Source organism: Ovis aries, chromosome 24 (assembly GCF_016772045.2).
Source record: "Ovis aries strain OAR_USU_Benz2616 breed Rambouillet chromosome 24, ARS-UI_Ramb_v3.0, whole genome shotgun sequence".
NCBI classification, from domain to species: domain Eukaryota; kingdom Metazoa; phylum Chordata; class Mammalia; order Artiodactyla; family Bovidae; genus Ovis; species Ovis aries.
The window spans coordinates 10000001-10014000 of NC_056077.1; the positions used below are offsets into that span (position 1 = coordinate 10000001).

A 14000-nucleotide genomic window follows, 5' to 3' on the forward strand; every position below is an offset into this window, starting at 1 on the left:
TCCTGAATCAGGAAGATCCCCTGGAGAAGGGATAAGCTACCCACTCCAGTATTCTTGGTCTTCCCTTGTGGCTTAGCTGGTAAAGAATCCACCTGCAATGGGGGAGACCTGGGTTCCATCCCTGGGTTGGGAAGATCCCCTGGAGGAGGGCATGGCTACCCACTCCAGAATTCTGGCCTGGAGAATCTTCATGGACAGAGGAGCCTGGCGGGCTATACTCCATGGGGTTGCAAAGAGTTGGTCACAACTGAGCGGCTCTTCATCATTATCCCTGGTCCAAGAGAGTATGTCAGAGGCTTGGAGTCAGTTGGCTGACTGTTCCTTTGCACTTTGTAAAGTATTTTACTATCCTGAGGAGAGAGACATCTGTATTGCAATGCTAGGGAAAATGTGAGGATCCATTAACACCATCTGTGGCTATTTCTGAGTCATTCTGAAAGCCTCCTTACTTCCGTAATGAGTGAGGAGTGAGTCATCGGCCATGGAACACCCAAGGCTGAGCCCCTGTGTGAAGAGAATTTCCTTCAGGCTGGAGTAGGACCAGCCTCAGGCCATTCCCCTTGGATTCCAACCCGAAGTTATTGAGCCAGTCTTGATTAAGGAGATGTCATCAGCATCACTTGCCAGAATATATGGCTGAGCCTTGTATCAACACCTGCTATTGCCATTTAGTCACTCAGTCGTGTCCAACTCTGTTGCAACCCCATAGACTGTGTAGCCCGCCAGGCTCCTCTGTCCCTGGGATTTCCCAGGCAACAGTACTGGAGTGGGTGGCCATTTCCGTCTCCAGGGGATCTTCTCAACCCGGGGATTGAACCCACATCGCAGGTGGATTCTTCAGCGCTAAGCCACCAGGGAAGCCCATTATCAATACCTACCCATACTCTAATGAAGGTGAACACACACCCATGCACACACACACACCACTCCCTACTTAATCCAGAAACAGACAACCTAGAAAAATATGCCAATTCGCTCAGAGCAGAATCACATTGCAGAAGCCTGTCACACCCATCTCAACACGTACTGACTCAGCATCTTTGGGAATGGAGGCCCTGAAGTTTTGGTCCTTTGTTTGCTGAGTTCACTGGGGATGCTGATAAGAGCTGAGATCCCTTGGAAATGCAGGCCCAGTGACATGCGTCTGGGACCTGCTGCCTTCACCCTTCCCTGTCCAATCTCAGAAGTCCCAGAAGGGGGCAGAATTGGGACAAAGGTCAATTTAAGCCAAGTTCCCATGTGTGTCCCTGGAGTCCAGCCAGTCCAGGCCGCCAGCATCTTTCACCCTGGCCCCTTCACCAGCCTCCTAACATCTCTCTGCTACTGTTCTTGCCCTACAGGCCACTTAACAGTCACTGGGAGCGTCCTCAAGGGTCAGTCAGATCATGCCTCTCCCCTGCTCAAATCCCTCCAAAGACTGCCCATCAAAGCAGAGCAATTCCAATTTCCCATCAGAATTTTCAAAGCCCCCGCAGCTCTTCCCTAACAAATCTCCAACTGCCTCTTCCTCCCACTTTCCCACTTGCTACACACTGGCCTGGTTCCAACAACCCCTAGACTACACTCCCACCCCAGGGCTTTGCACTGCTGTTCCCTCTGCCAGAAGTCTCTTCTGTGCATTTTCCCATGCCTGGCTCCTCCTCCACATTTGGGTCCCAGTCCAAATGCACCTCCTTGGGCCTTCTCTGCGCCCTCTAGAATCTAAACGGGCCGCCTGGACCTGGCCCCCTTTCTCATGGCACTTACCACCCTCTGATGTTACTTTGTTTAGATATTTGCTGATTCGTTCACTGTCTCCTCTCAATTAAAACGTCAGCTCCACGAGGACATGGACCATGCCCATCTAGTTTTCTCTGCGGTCCTTCAAACAGTGCTAGGCACACAAAGGTCCTTGAAAGGTGTTCTTGACTTAACGAATAAATGAGTGAGTGAAAGAATAAATCAGTGGCTCTCACATGGGAGGTGATTTGGGGTCCCTTGCCAGCAGTGTCTGGAAATGTTTTTGGTTGCTGCAACTAGGGGACTGCTTCTGGAATCTAATGGGTAGAGGCCAGAGATGCTGCTAACCATCCTTGCGTGCACAGGACAGTCCCTGCAAGAAACAATGTCCAGCCCCAAATGCCAATAGTGTCAACCTCGGAATAAGTGAATGGCACGTTAAACACTCCTGGTCCACATGGTCAAGTTTGGAACATCAAGGAACCAACGTCCGACCACCACCTCCTTCTGGTCCCTGATGCCTTCCTCAATTGCGTGAGTTATGGTTCAGGAGAAATGTCCCTTGGATATTGTTGGCATTGCTTATGTAATCAATTTCATGTTAACAAGAAACATAAAGAAGGGGAACTAAAGGAGATGGAGACGTAAGGGGTTAATTTCAAAACATGTAATTCTGTGTCCTAATCAAAGAGAACTGAAATTTGTCTAGTTCCTTGATTCTGCGGGTTATTTTCCTTGGTAATCGTGAACCTTCCTTAAAATTAAACAATCAGCCTTTTGTGAGACCTGCTTATGTGTCACTATTTCTATATTTTTAAAAATAGATTTTAGAGTGGGGACAGGGGCAGCGTGATTTGTTGCATAAAGTCATGGGGACAGGGGTCTGGGTGAGGGATCCTCACTTATTGAGGCAATCAGACTTTCTAACAACAAAGAAAAAACAAAATTATTCTCATCTCTGTGTTGCAGCACAATGTGTGTGGAACAATCAGAGACGTACCTGTTTCGATTTCCGGGAATAATGGACAGCCCCTGAGGCATATCTGTACCATCACCTGCCCCCTTCCTTCCTCGCCCCGCCACACCATCAGCTTCTCAGGGGTCAACGTCAAACACAGAGGTCTCAAGCATGCTCTGAGTCCCCTTAAATACAAATTTAATTTCTCTAAATCCAAACCCCAGAGAGGGCAAGAGAATAATCTAAACAGCGTTCTCAACCAGGGGCAATTCTGCCCCAAGGGCACATCACTTGGCAGAGTCTGGAGTCACCTTTGGTTGTCACAGCTGGGGGAGGGGGGCAGCGTTACTGGCATCAAGTGGGTAGAGTCCACGGAGGCTGCTAAAATCCTGCAACACACAGCACAGCCCCCACAAAGAACTAGCCAGTCCCAAGTATCCACTCCAGTGTTCTTGCCAGGAAAATCCCATGGACAGAGAAGCCTGCAGACTACAGTCCACAGGGTCGCAAGGCACGGTTGAGTGACAGAGCACACAGATGTATCAGTGCCGAGGGCTGAGAAAGCCTGCTCTGCAAACGAGGGGCAATTCCACACTCTCCTCTACACAAGGAAAATATGAAGGACTCCCGGGAGGAAGCAGATGATGGAAGGCCTGGAAATGCTGATCCCAGGCAGTGCCTGTCCCCAAGGATCCCCACCTGCATGAACACCTAAAGCTCCCCGAAGCACAGTCTAACCTAAGATGCCACTCCAGAGCCAGATCTAATGGCTCAAATCCCCACCTTGCAACTGCACAGCTGTGTGACCTCGGCTCGGGCCAATCCCTCAACTCTTTCCTTCAATTTCTTCCATCTTGAAATTAATTTTTAAAAAGAAAATCACAGTATCGACTTCACAGGTTTGAGAAAAAGTGAAAGTTGCTCATTTGTATCCAACTCTGCGACCCCTACGGACTGTAGCCCACCAGGCTCCTCTGTCATGGAATTCTCCAGCCAAGAATACTGGAGTGGGTTGCCATTCCCTTCTCCAGAGGATCTTCCCCACCCAGGGATTGAACCTGGGTCTCCTGCATTGCAGACAGATTCTTTACCATCTCAGCCACCAGGGAAGCCCTCATAGGTTTGTAATACAGCTTAAATGAATATTATGAGTAACATAGCAGTGCCCACATATAGTAAGTAAGTGTTTGCTATTATTTTTCACTCAATCTAACTTCCCCTTAAAAGCAGCCAAGAATTTCATCTGGAGCTCGTTTTGAGGAACAGCTTTGGGTGTCTATCATGGAAAGATGAATGGATAGTGGGACACTTCTTGAAAGACAAAACATTATCCTACTTGATAGGCTAGGCACGGATTATGATTCCACGTGATTTCTGCCTTGGGTCCTGGCCCCACCAACAGGGGACTTCCTGTGGTGCCTGAGACCAGAGGGTAGCAGTCCCCTCAATTTAAGCCCCATTGGGCTGAACTAGGACCAACCACGGAACACTGACCAAACCCCACCAGCAAACCAGCCCTGACAACTGAGACCATCCTCAGATCCAATAACTCTGCCAGGAGCAAGAGGACATCATCCCACTCCAGATGGGAATCCACTGGAAATCACAACATGTGGGTCCAGATGAATTTTGTGAAGACAGTGCTTTGAAAGCATAAACCAAACTTTCCATCTGACGGACAGTCCCCAGCTCCACGGACAATCCCAGTGTGACATCCTGTTGCGACTGAGGCTCCACTCCAGCTCTGCCCAGAGTCAGGACACCAAAGTCACACTTACGATCAGAGAATAGGTGCCGTTTATGAAGCACACACAAGGTGTCAGTGGTCCCGCTGGCCTCATCACATATACTTTCTTCACCCAATTGAGTCCTCCTCACACAGCCTGCGATAGAGCTAACCTCATCTCCATTTTACAGATGAGAAAATAGAGAAGGGAGCTGCAGAGTCCCTCAGTGAGATGAAGATACTATGTCTCTGACTTGTTTCCTTCTAGAGAACCACATAAACAGGTGTGTGTATGCGTGTACGCTCAGTTGTGTCAGATTCTTTGTGACCCCATGGACTGTAGCCCTCCAGGCTCCTCTGTCCATGGAATTTCCCAGGCAAGACTACTGGAGTGGGCCATTTCCTACTTCAGGGGATTTTCCTGACCCAGGGATCAAACCCATGTCTCTTGCATCTCCTGCGTTGGCAAGCGAATTCTTCATCATTTCGCCACCATATATGAAAGCCTATTTGCATCTTGTGAGGCTGTCTGCCAAGTCAAACCCACAACCACAGTTAGTTGGCTGGGGAATGGTGGAGCCAGGACCCAATCCTGGGACTGTCTGAACTTGAGTCCAGGCTCCTCCTGCTCCTCAAGGCCGCTGGAAGCCCAGAATACTCACTAAAAATTGGTCTGCAACACAGCACGGCTAAAACAGTTACCATTTAGCCAAGCCAGAGAACTGAAAACATATATTCAAACATAAACTTGTACCTGAATGTTCATACGTGTGTGCTAGCGTGGGTGCATGTGTGCACGCTCAGTCACTCAGTCGTGTCCGACTCTTTACAACCCCCTGAACTGCGGCCTTCCAGACTCCTCTGTCCACGCGATTCTCCAGGCAAGAATACTGGAGTGGGTTGCAGTTTCCTCCTCCAGGGGATCTTCCTGACCCAGGGCTCGAACCTGCATCTGCTGCATTGGCAGGCGGATCCTTTACTACTGAGCCACCCGGGAGGCCCCCACGTGAATGTTCACAGCGTTATTCATAAGAACCGAGAGAGCAAAGGGAACTCAAGCGCTCATCAACGGATGAAGGATACAGAAAATGTACTCTAGCCAGCCAATGAAATATGATTCAGCCATAAAAAGTAGTGAAGGACATGCCAAAACACGGATGAACCTTGAAAACCTTATGCTCAGTGAGAGAAGCCAGATAAAAGGCCACATACTGTATGATCCCATTTACATGAAGTGTCCAAAGTGAGCAAATTCAAAGGGCTGGAAAGTAGATTAGTGGTTTCCAGGGGCTGGGGGAGGGGAGAAATGGGAAGTGACTGCTTGAAGGGTCCAGGACTCCCATCCAGGGTGATGAAAAAGATAAGACAGTGAGGGTGACTGCACAACCTTGTGGATACACTAAAAACCACACTGAATTGTATAAACTGTGAGTTTATGACATGTGAACATTTCAGTAAAAACATATACCACACACACAACATGATACCAGAAGCAAAGATAGCAAAAGGAAAAATCATAAATGGAACTACGTAAAATTTAAAAACTTTTGTTCACTGAAGGACACCATCAATAGATTGGAAAGGTAACCAGTGAAATGGGAGAAAACATTTGCAAATCATATGTTTCATAAGACCTTAATATCCAGAATATATTTTAAAAATGCCAACCACCAAACAACAACAACAAAAATCCAATAACCCATTAAAGAACAGGGAAAGGGCTTTGGACGGACATTTCTCCAAACATGGTGCGCCAGTGGCAAACATGCACACAAGCAGCAGCTCAACGTCACTAACCATTAGGGAAAGGCAGTCAGATCTATAACAAGACACCAGCTCGCATCCATCAGGATGGCTACTCTGAAAAAAATAAAAAATGAAAAGTAAAATAAAAAAAACAAAATAACAGTTGCTGGTGAGGAGGTAGAGAAATTGGAAACTTGTGCATGGCTGGTGGGATTGTGAAATGCTTCAAGTGTTATGGAAAATAGTATGAAAGTTCCTCAAGAAGTTAAAACCAGAATTCCCATATGACCCAACAAGCCCACTTCTGGGTATCTATCAAGAATTGAAAACAGGGTCTTAAAGAGATATCTGTACATCCATGTTCATTGCAGTAATATCTACAAGAGCTAAAACATGGAAGCAACCGAAGTGTCCACTGACAGATGAATGGATAAACAAAGTGTGGTCTGTACACACAATGAAATATTCTTCAGCCTTTAAAAGGAAGGAAACTGACATATGATAGAGCATGGTGAACATTGAGGACATTATGTTAAGTGAAATAAGCCAGCACAAAAAGACATATTCTCTATGATTCTATTTACATGAAGTATCTAAAGTTGTTAAATTCAGGGACTTTCCTGGTGGTCCAATGGCTAAGATTCTGTGCTACCAATGCAGGGCGCCCGGGATGGATCCCTGCTCAGCGAACTTGATCTCACATGCCGCAACTAAGGGTTCGCTTGCTGCAACTAAAGACCCTGCATGCCACAACTAAGACCCAGAGCAGCCAAATAAATAAATATTAAAAAAAAAAGACTCCATGCTTCCATGGCAGAGGGTGTGGGTTCGATCCCTGGCAGGGGAGTTAAGATCTCTCACACTGAGAGGCATAGCCAAAAAGCAAAAAAATTAAGTTGTCAAATTGGGGGAGGAGGGAATAGAGAGTTGGTATTGAAGGGGAAAGAGTCTCAGATTTGTAGATGAAAAAGTCCGGGAGATCCGTTTTACGACAACATAAATATATTTAACAGTACTGAACATTCAAAAATGGTAAATTTTATGTTGTGGGTTTTTTTCCACACTAAAAAAAGTAAAAAAGAAAAGAAAAAAAAAGCAGCCCACTGGGGAAAAACACACACAGCATCACTATTAATAACATTTCCTCTACCTGCCCAGGTGTGCTACAGAGTCACATCCTTCACTGATTCAGCAAGGTGCTCTCCCCACCACACTGCACTTCACTGACCCGGAACCAGGGACAAGAATGGAAGGGGCCAAGTCTCTATCCCCAGGGCTTAGCCAGCACCTATACACAGATGCTGGATAAACATGTGCTGAACAAACTGTACATAGCAATCACGTGGGGAGGCCAGGTTGGTACAGGTACCCTTTCTTCACAGATGGGTCAATGGAGGCTTAACAAGGCAAGATGAACACTGTTCAGAATCACAAAGCCAGCAAGCAGTAAAGGCAGACGCAGCCCTGAAACCCCAGACTCCCGCTTCAGGACCCCTTCCATAACCTCACCTCCCTTCAGAGTCAACCTGGAATCCATTTCAACATGGAATTTACAAATAACAATTCTCACCTGCTGCTGCTGCTGCTGCTAAGAAGCTTCAGTCGTGTCCAACTCTGTGCGACCCCATAGACGGCAGCCCAGCAGGCTCTGCTGTCCCTGGGATTCTCCAGGCAAGAAGACTGGAGCAGGCTGCCATTCCCTTCTCCAATGCATGAAAGTGAAAAGTGAAAGTGACGTCGCTCAGTCGTGTCCGACTCGTCAAGACCCCATGGACTGCAGGGGGTCGTCTGTCGATGGGATTTTCCAGGCAAGGTCATTACAGAGAATTCAGTAGAGTTCCCTGTGCTATAGAGTAGGTCCTTATTTGTTATCTACTATATATATGAGTGAGTGAGAGTCGCTCAGTTGTGTCTGACTCTTTGTGACTCCATGGACTGTAGCCTGCCAGGCTCCTCTGTCCATGGAATCCTCAAGGCAAGAACACCGGAGTGGGTTGCTGTTTTCTTCTCCCAGGCATCTTCCCAACCCAGGGTTTGAACCCAGGTCTCCCACATTGCAGGCAGCTTCTTTACCATCTGAGCCACCAGGAAACCCCTACTCATGATAGTATTTATATTCATATATGCAGTATGTGTATGTCAATCCCAATTTTCCAATTTATTCCTCCTCTCTTACCCCTGATAACCATAAGCTTGTTTTCTACATCTGTTAGTCTATTTCTGTTTTGTAGATACATTTGTTTGTACCCCCCTTTTTTTTAGATTCCACATATAAATGATATCATCTGTATATTCTTGAGCATCAGAATCAACTAGAGATGCTCATCCTGTGGGAATCCGGTAGAGTGTCCAGGGCTGGACCAGAAATGTGCATTAGGCACACCAGAGGATTATGGGATTGGAAGCTCTCAGGCACACACAGGTCCATGACCTGATACCTCCCAGATAGCTGAATGCAGGCCACGTGATCCCCCCCGCCCCCCGCCCAATCAGATCCAGCCTCTCTGCCCTGCAGCCAATCAAACCTGGCTGTTGGAGCATTCCACCACAAGCAAACAAAGACAACCCTGGACTCAACATCTTTCCCGCATAAGTGCCCTTCCACCTGGGTCCCAAGGCCAGAAGGCTGGGCATCACCCTTGACTATCCCCATCTGCACCCACATCTTGATCACCACCAAGGCTGGCTGATTCTGCCTCCTCTGTGCCCCTCCACTTCCCTTCACCAGCCCTGCCAGCGCCCTGGCCCAAGCTCCCAGCTTCTGTTTCGTGATTCCTTCTGCCCTTGAGCCTCTGCTCTAACTACTTTCCAGTAAACCAGTGTGAACTCCTTAAGCTCTTGCTCTCCCCTCTAAGCCTTTGTGTGTGCTCACTCCACGTCTCTTAGTTAACTCCTACCCATCCTTTGGCCTCAGCTTAGCTGTCATTTTCTCCCCTGGCCAGCATAAAGGCCCAAGCTTTTGCCAGTCACAGCATTTTTTAAATATATTTAAATGTATTTATTTTTATCTGGAGGATAACTGCTTTACAATACTGTGCTGGCTTCTGCCATACATCAACATGAATCAGCCACAAGTATACACATGTCCCCTCCCTCTTGGACCTCCCTCCCACTTCCCACTCCATCCCAGCCCTCGAGGTTGTCACAGAGCCCCGGTTTGAGTTCCTTGTGTCACACAGCAGATTTCCACGGGTTATCTAATTTTACATTTGATAAAGTATATGTGTCAATACTACTCTCTCAATTCATCCCACCCTCTCCTTCCCCCTCTGAAATCGCAGCATTTAAAACACTGAACCATAACAGCCATGGGCATGCCTATACCCTACACCCCGACACCCGTGGTTTCCAACCCGGGAAAGTTTGCCTCCCAGGGAACACTTGGCACTGTCTGCAAACCTCACTGGTGGGATGCTCCTGGCATGTGGTGAACGGAAGCCAGAGATGCTGCTAAATATCCTAAATGCACAGGACATCCTCACCACCAAGAGGAACCTGGCCCCAAATGTCAGCACTGTTGAGGCTGACCATCCCTGCTCCAGACCAGACCACGCCATAGAGGTAGGGGGTGTGTCCTGTACACCACGTGTCCCCAGCCACCAGCCCAGACGTGGGCATACAGGAGGAGCTCAGTGAAGACTGAGTCAGCTGTAGTGAGGTGAAGGAACCTAGAGTCTGTTATGCAGAGTGAAGTTAAGTCAGAAAGACAAATATCATATATGAACACATATATATGGAATCTAGAGAATGGTACTGATGAACCTATTTGCAGGGCAGAAATAGACACATAAGCCGTAGAGAACGGACTTATGCACGCCGTGGGGGAAGGAGAGGGTGGGACCAATTGAGAGTACATTGACTTACATACACTACCATGCGTAAAACAGACAGCTGGAAAGAAACTGCTGCAGAAACACAGGGAGCGCAGCCCGGTGCTCTGTGACCTAGAGGGCTGGGGCAAAAGGAGGGTGGTCCGAACGGAGGGGATATATCTATTCTTGCCGCTGAGTCACGTAGCTGTACAACAACAACTAGCACGATATAAAGCAATTATCCTCCAATTAAATTTAAAAAGACAACAACACTGAACACATAATGAGTTTAGATGATCTAGAAGATATCCCAGGATTCCAGTTCTCTCACAGTATCTTTCTTTAAAGACACCCATTGGTCACTACGGTAGGTTGAACAATCCCTCCATCCAGGGCCCTGAACCCTGGAAACTGTGACTGTCACTAAGTTGCTATGGCAAAGGGGTGTGATCAAATTAAAGATCTTCAGGGGGGAAGCTTACCCTGCATTATCCAGGTGGGTCCGAAAATGCAACCACAAGTAAGCCAGTAAGAGGAAGGCAGAGGGAGACTGATACAGAGGAAAAAGCAATGTGAAATAAAAGTGAGGCTGGATGCTACAATGCTCGTCTTGAGAGCCAGAGGAAGGAGTCACCAGCCAACAAACCACTGGAAGCTGGAAAAGGCAAGAAATGGATTTTTCCCCTAGAACCTCCAGAGGGAGTGTGTCCTGTGGACACTTTAGTTTCAGCCCAGTGAAACTGACTTTGGACTTCAGAACTATGAAAGAATAAATCTCTGTTGTTTTAAGCCAACACTACATCTGGCTGGGGGCTTCCCAGGTGGCTCAGACGGTAAAGAATCTGGCTGCCAGTGCAGGAGACGTGGGTTCGATTTCTGGGTGGGAAAGATCCCCTGGAGGAGGAAAAGGCAACCCACTGCAGTATTCTTGCCTAGGAAATCCGGTAGACAGAGGGGCCTGGTGGGCCAAGGTCCATGGGATCACAAAAGAGTCAGATACGACTGAGAGACTAAAACAACAACGATATCTCACTGGTCAGAGTTGAAAGAGGGACAAGAATAAAAATTCAAGCCCTTGTCCACCTCTCCAGCCTCCTGCCAACCCCTGTCTACTCCCCCACTACTCACCCAGACACAGTGGCTTTCCTTCGACTTTCCAAACAACCCCAGGCCCTTAAACCTGCTTTTCCTTCTTCAAGGAAGGTTTTGGTCAAAGCCTCCCATGACTGGCTGCCTCTCATCACTCAGTTCAGTTCAGATGTTCAGTTGTGTCCAACTCTTTGCAACCCCATGGACTGCAGCACGCCAGACTTCCTTGTCCTTCACTATCTCCCAGAGTTTCCTCAACTCATGCCTATTGAGTCAGTGATGCCATCCAACCATCTCATCCTCTGCTGCCCCCTTCTCCTTTTGCCCTCAACCTTTCCCTGCATCAGGGTCCTTTCCAATGAGTGGGCTCTTTGCATCAAGCAGCCAAAGTATTTGAGCTTCAGCATCAATCCTTCCAATGAATGAATATTCAGGACTGATTTCCTTTAGGATTGACTGGTGTGATTTCCTTGCAGTTCAAGGGGCTCTTCAGCATCACAATTAAAAGCACAAGGCTGCTAGCCTCCCCAGTGACTTTCTCTTTCATCACCCTGTTTTCTTCCCAACTCTTATCACACTAATTATCTTGTTAACATCTTTGTTCACCTGTTAGTCCCCTCCCCCCAAGACCACAGAATAGGAGGGCAGGACCTTGTCTGATCTGTCCTGGGTGTGTTGGGAGCCCGACGTCTGGTACATCCTGAATGAATGAACCTGAATGAATAAATCTGCAGCACTGAGTGTGCCTGCCCAGCTACCGGGTCAGAACGCACCTGATCTTGGCTTTCCGAAACGCCAGCTCCTCCTCGTTGCCAAAGTCCAAGGACACATCCTCAGTATCGTCCACCAGGGCCTGGGGACATCAATGGAGAGACACAGGCCCTTCCCAGCGGTGCAGGGGCCCTCTGGCCACGACCCTCTCTGCGGGCGGGGCCCCTACCCTTCTCCACCCTCCCGCCCACCTGGGGTCCAGCGCAGGCCCAAGCCTCGGCTCTCGCATCCCTCCCCCTCCTCCTTCTCTTCCTCCAGCTTCTCCTAGCCCTCTGGAAGGCTCCCAGCATCCTTGCCACCACCCTCCCATCTCCGGCATCCCCGCGGCCCTACCTGCTTCATCCTTCCCAGAGCCCACCTGGAGGCCACAACCCCGCCTCCGGCTGCACCTCTCGCTGCGGAAGGGCTGGGATGCCTGGCGGGCAGCGGCGGGGACGCGGGGGCGGCGGGAGTGGGGGTCGGAGCCCGAGCCCCCGGTGCAGCCTCCTTGCTGGTCTCCGGTGGGGGAGGGGCGCGCGGGCCCCAGAGCGCAGTCGCGGGCGGGGGAGGTGGGCTCGACTGCCCTGGCGGGGGCGGGGCTTGGGAGGGTCCCTCTGCCCGGGCTCTCTGGGAACACCGCCTAGGAGAGGGAGCTGATGCCCCATGCAAGGATGGAGGGTGAAGACGGAGCGGCGGCAGGGAGGGGACGATTCGGGCTCAGAGGCGGACTCGGGAACCCAGATCGGTGATCCTGGAGGAGTAGAGCGAGTGGGTCAGTGAACCAGGTGGATGTTCCATAGATGTCGACCGAGGGAGGGAGCGAGTGCAAGAATGAATCTCAGTGTTGGGCAGCCTCTCTCAAGGCTGGAGAAGGCCTGTGTTTCCGCAAACCCTCGACCCCAAAGAATTCCGTAGGGCCTTAATTAAAAACAATTTCCCAGGCCAACAGGGGAGATTCATAAAGCCTGGAATGGAGTTCCGGATTCTGCCTTTTAACAGGTGAATCTGCTGCAGCTGCGGCGTGGGTCCCACGGCCGCCCACCGGGACGCTGCCTCCATCCTGGTGCCAGACACACACTGTGGACAAAGTAACTATTATTAGCAGTAATAGTAGAGTTTCTGCTTCCCTGGTGGCTCAGTAGTAAAGAACCTGCCTGCCAATGCAAGCAATGCAGGTTCAGTCCCTGGTCCAGGAAGATCACCTGGAGAAGGAAATGACAACCCACTCGGTCATTCTTGCCCAGAAAATCCCATGGACAGAGGAGCCTGGCTGGCTACAGTCCATGGGGTCCCACAGAGTCAGACACGATTTAGCGACTGAGCAATAACAACACCAACAAACGGATATAAAAGCCTTCCCAGTTATCTCCCACAAAGGAAGGCTTTGTCACCAGATAGCTTTTCCTGGCCTGGGACAGGGTCACTCCCCTCTACTTTCTGCCCTCACCTCCTCCTGGCCACCCACATAGGAGCAGAGGTCAAAGAGTCTCGATGCCAAGGCCCCTAGTCCTGCCTTTTGCCCTCCCGCCATGGGCAGTAGGGACCTGTCTTCCATCCCTGGTGACTCAGAAAAGTGCTGGTGGTTTCCAAGGTCCCAACACAATTCACTCCCTGCTGATCCCCGCAGGGGTGGGTGGCTGCCAGGAGGGAGGGGTAGGGAGCAGAGGTGCCAGAAGGTACCTAAGCTCTGAGCCTTGGGCAGGCATTTCCTAAACTGATCCCACGAAGGGTCTGCCAGGTGTGTGTGGAGGGAGGGTACTTTCTCCTGGAATGTACCCTCTTGGGAGTCAGGGGGTCTGGGAGCCTGCATTGATAACAGCACCCCCGTGATGCTAATGTTGCAGGCCTCTGGACCACCCTTTGAACTGCAAGGATCTCAACCACCAGAGAGCTTCCTTGGTGACTCGGCAGTAAAGAATCCCCACAATGCAGGAGATGCTGGTTTGATCCCTGGGTCAGGAAGATCCTGGAGAAGGATATGACAACCCATTCCAGTATTCTTGCCTGGGAAATCCCATGGACAGAGGAGCCTTGCAGACTATAGTCCATGGGGTCCCAAGAGTTGGACATGACTTAGCAACCAAACCGCCACCAAAGCCTGGCTTTCTAGAAAAGCCTGTTGGCTCTTCCAGCCCAAAGCCTGCTCCAGGCAAAGAAGAGTGTCACGCTGAGAGGTTAGGGTACCCTAAGCTACCCTCCC

At 49.6% G+C, this 14000-nt stretch overlaps 1 protein-coding gene across 2 annotated transcripts in view; it reads right to left on the bottom strand.

The window, feature by feature from the left end:
* TVP23A (trans-golgi network vesicle protein 23 homolog A) overlaps positions 1-12350 on the bottom strand; it is a 31131-nt gene extending 18781 nt beyond the window's left edge. Inside the window, exons 1-2 of one of the 2 annotated variants that reach the window (XM_004020770.6) lie at positions 12155-12350; positions 11824-11903 (exon numbers count right to left, since the gene is read on the bottom strand). In XM_004020770.6, the coding sequence (XP_004020819.1) occupies positions 11824-11903; positions 12155-12163 (89 nt within the window). In that variant the 5' untranslated portion in view covers positions 12164-12350. Of the gene's footprint in view, positions 1-7719; positions 11783-11823; positions 11904-12154 lie in introns of those variants that run through there. The other variant, XM_060405885.1, reaches the window with a different exon arrangement.
* Between the last annotated feature and the right edge of the window lie 1650 nt (positions 12351-14000).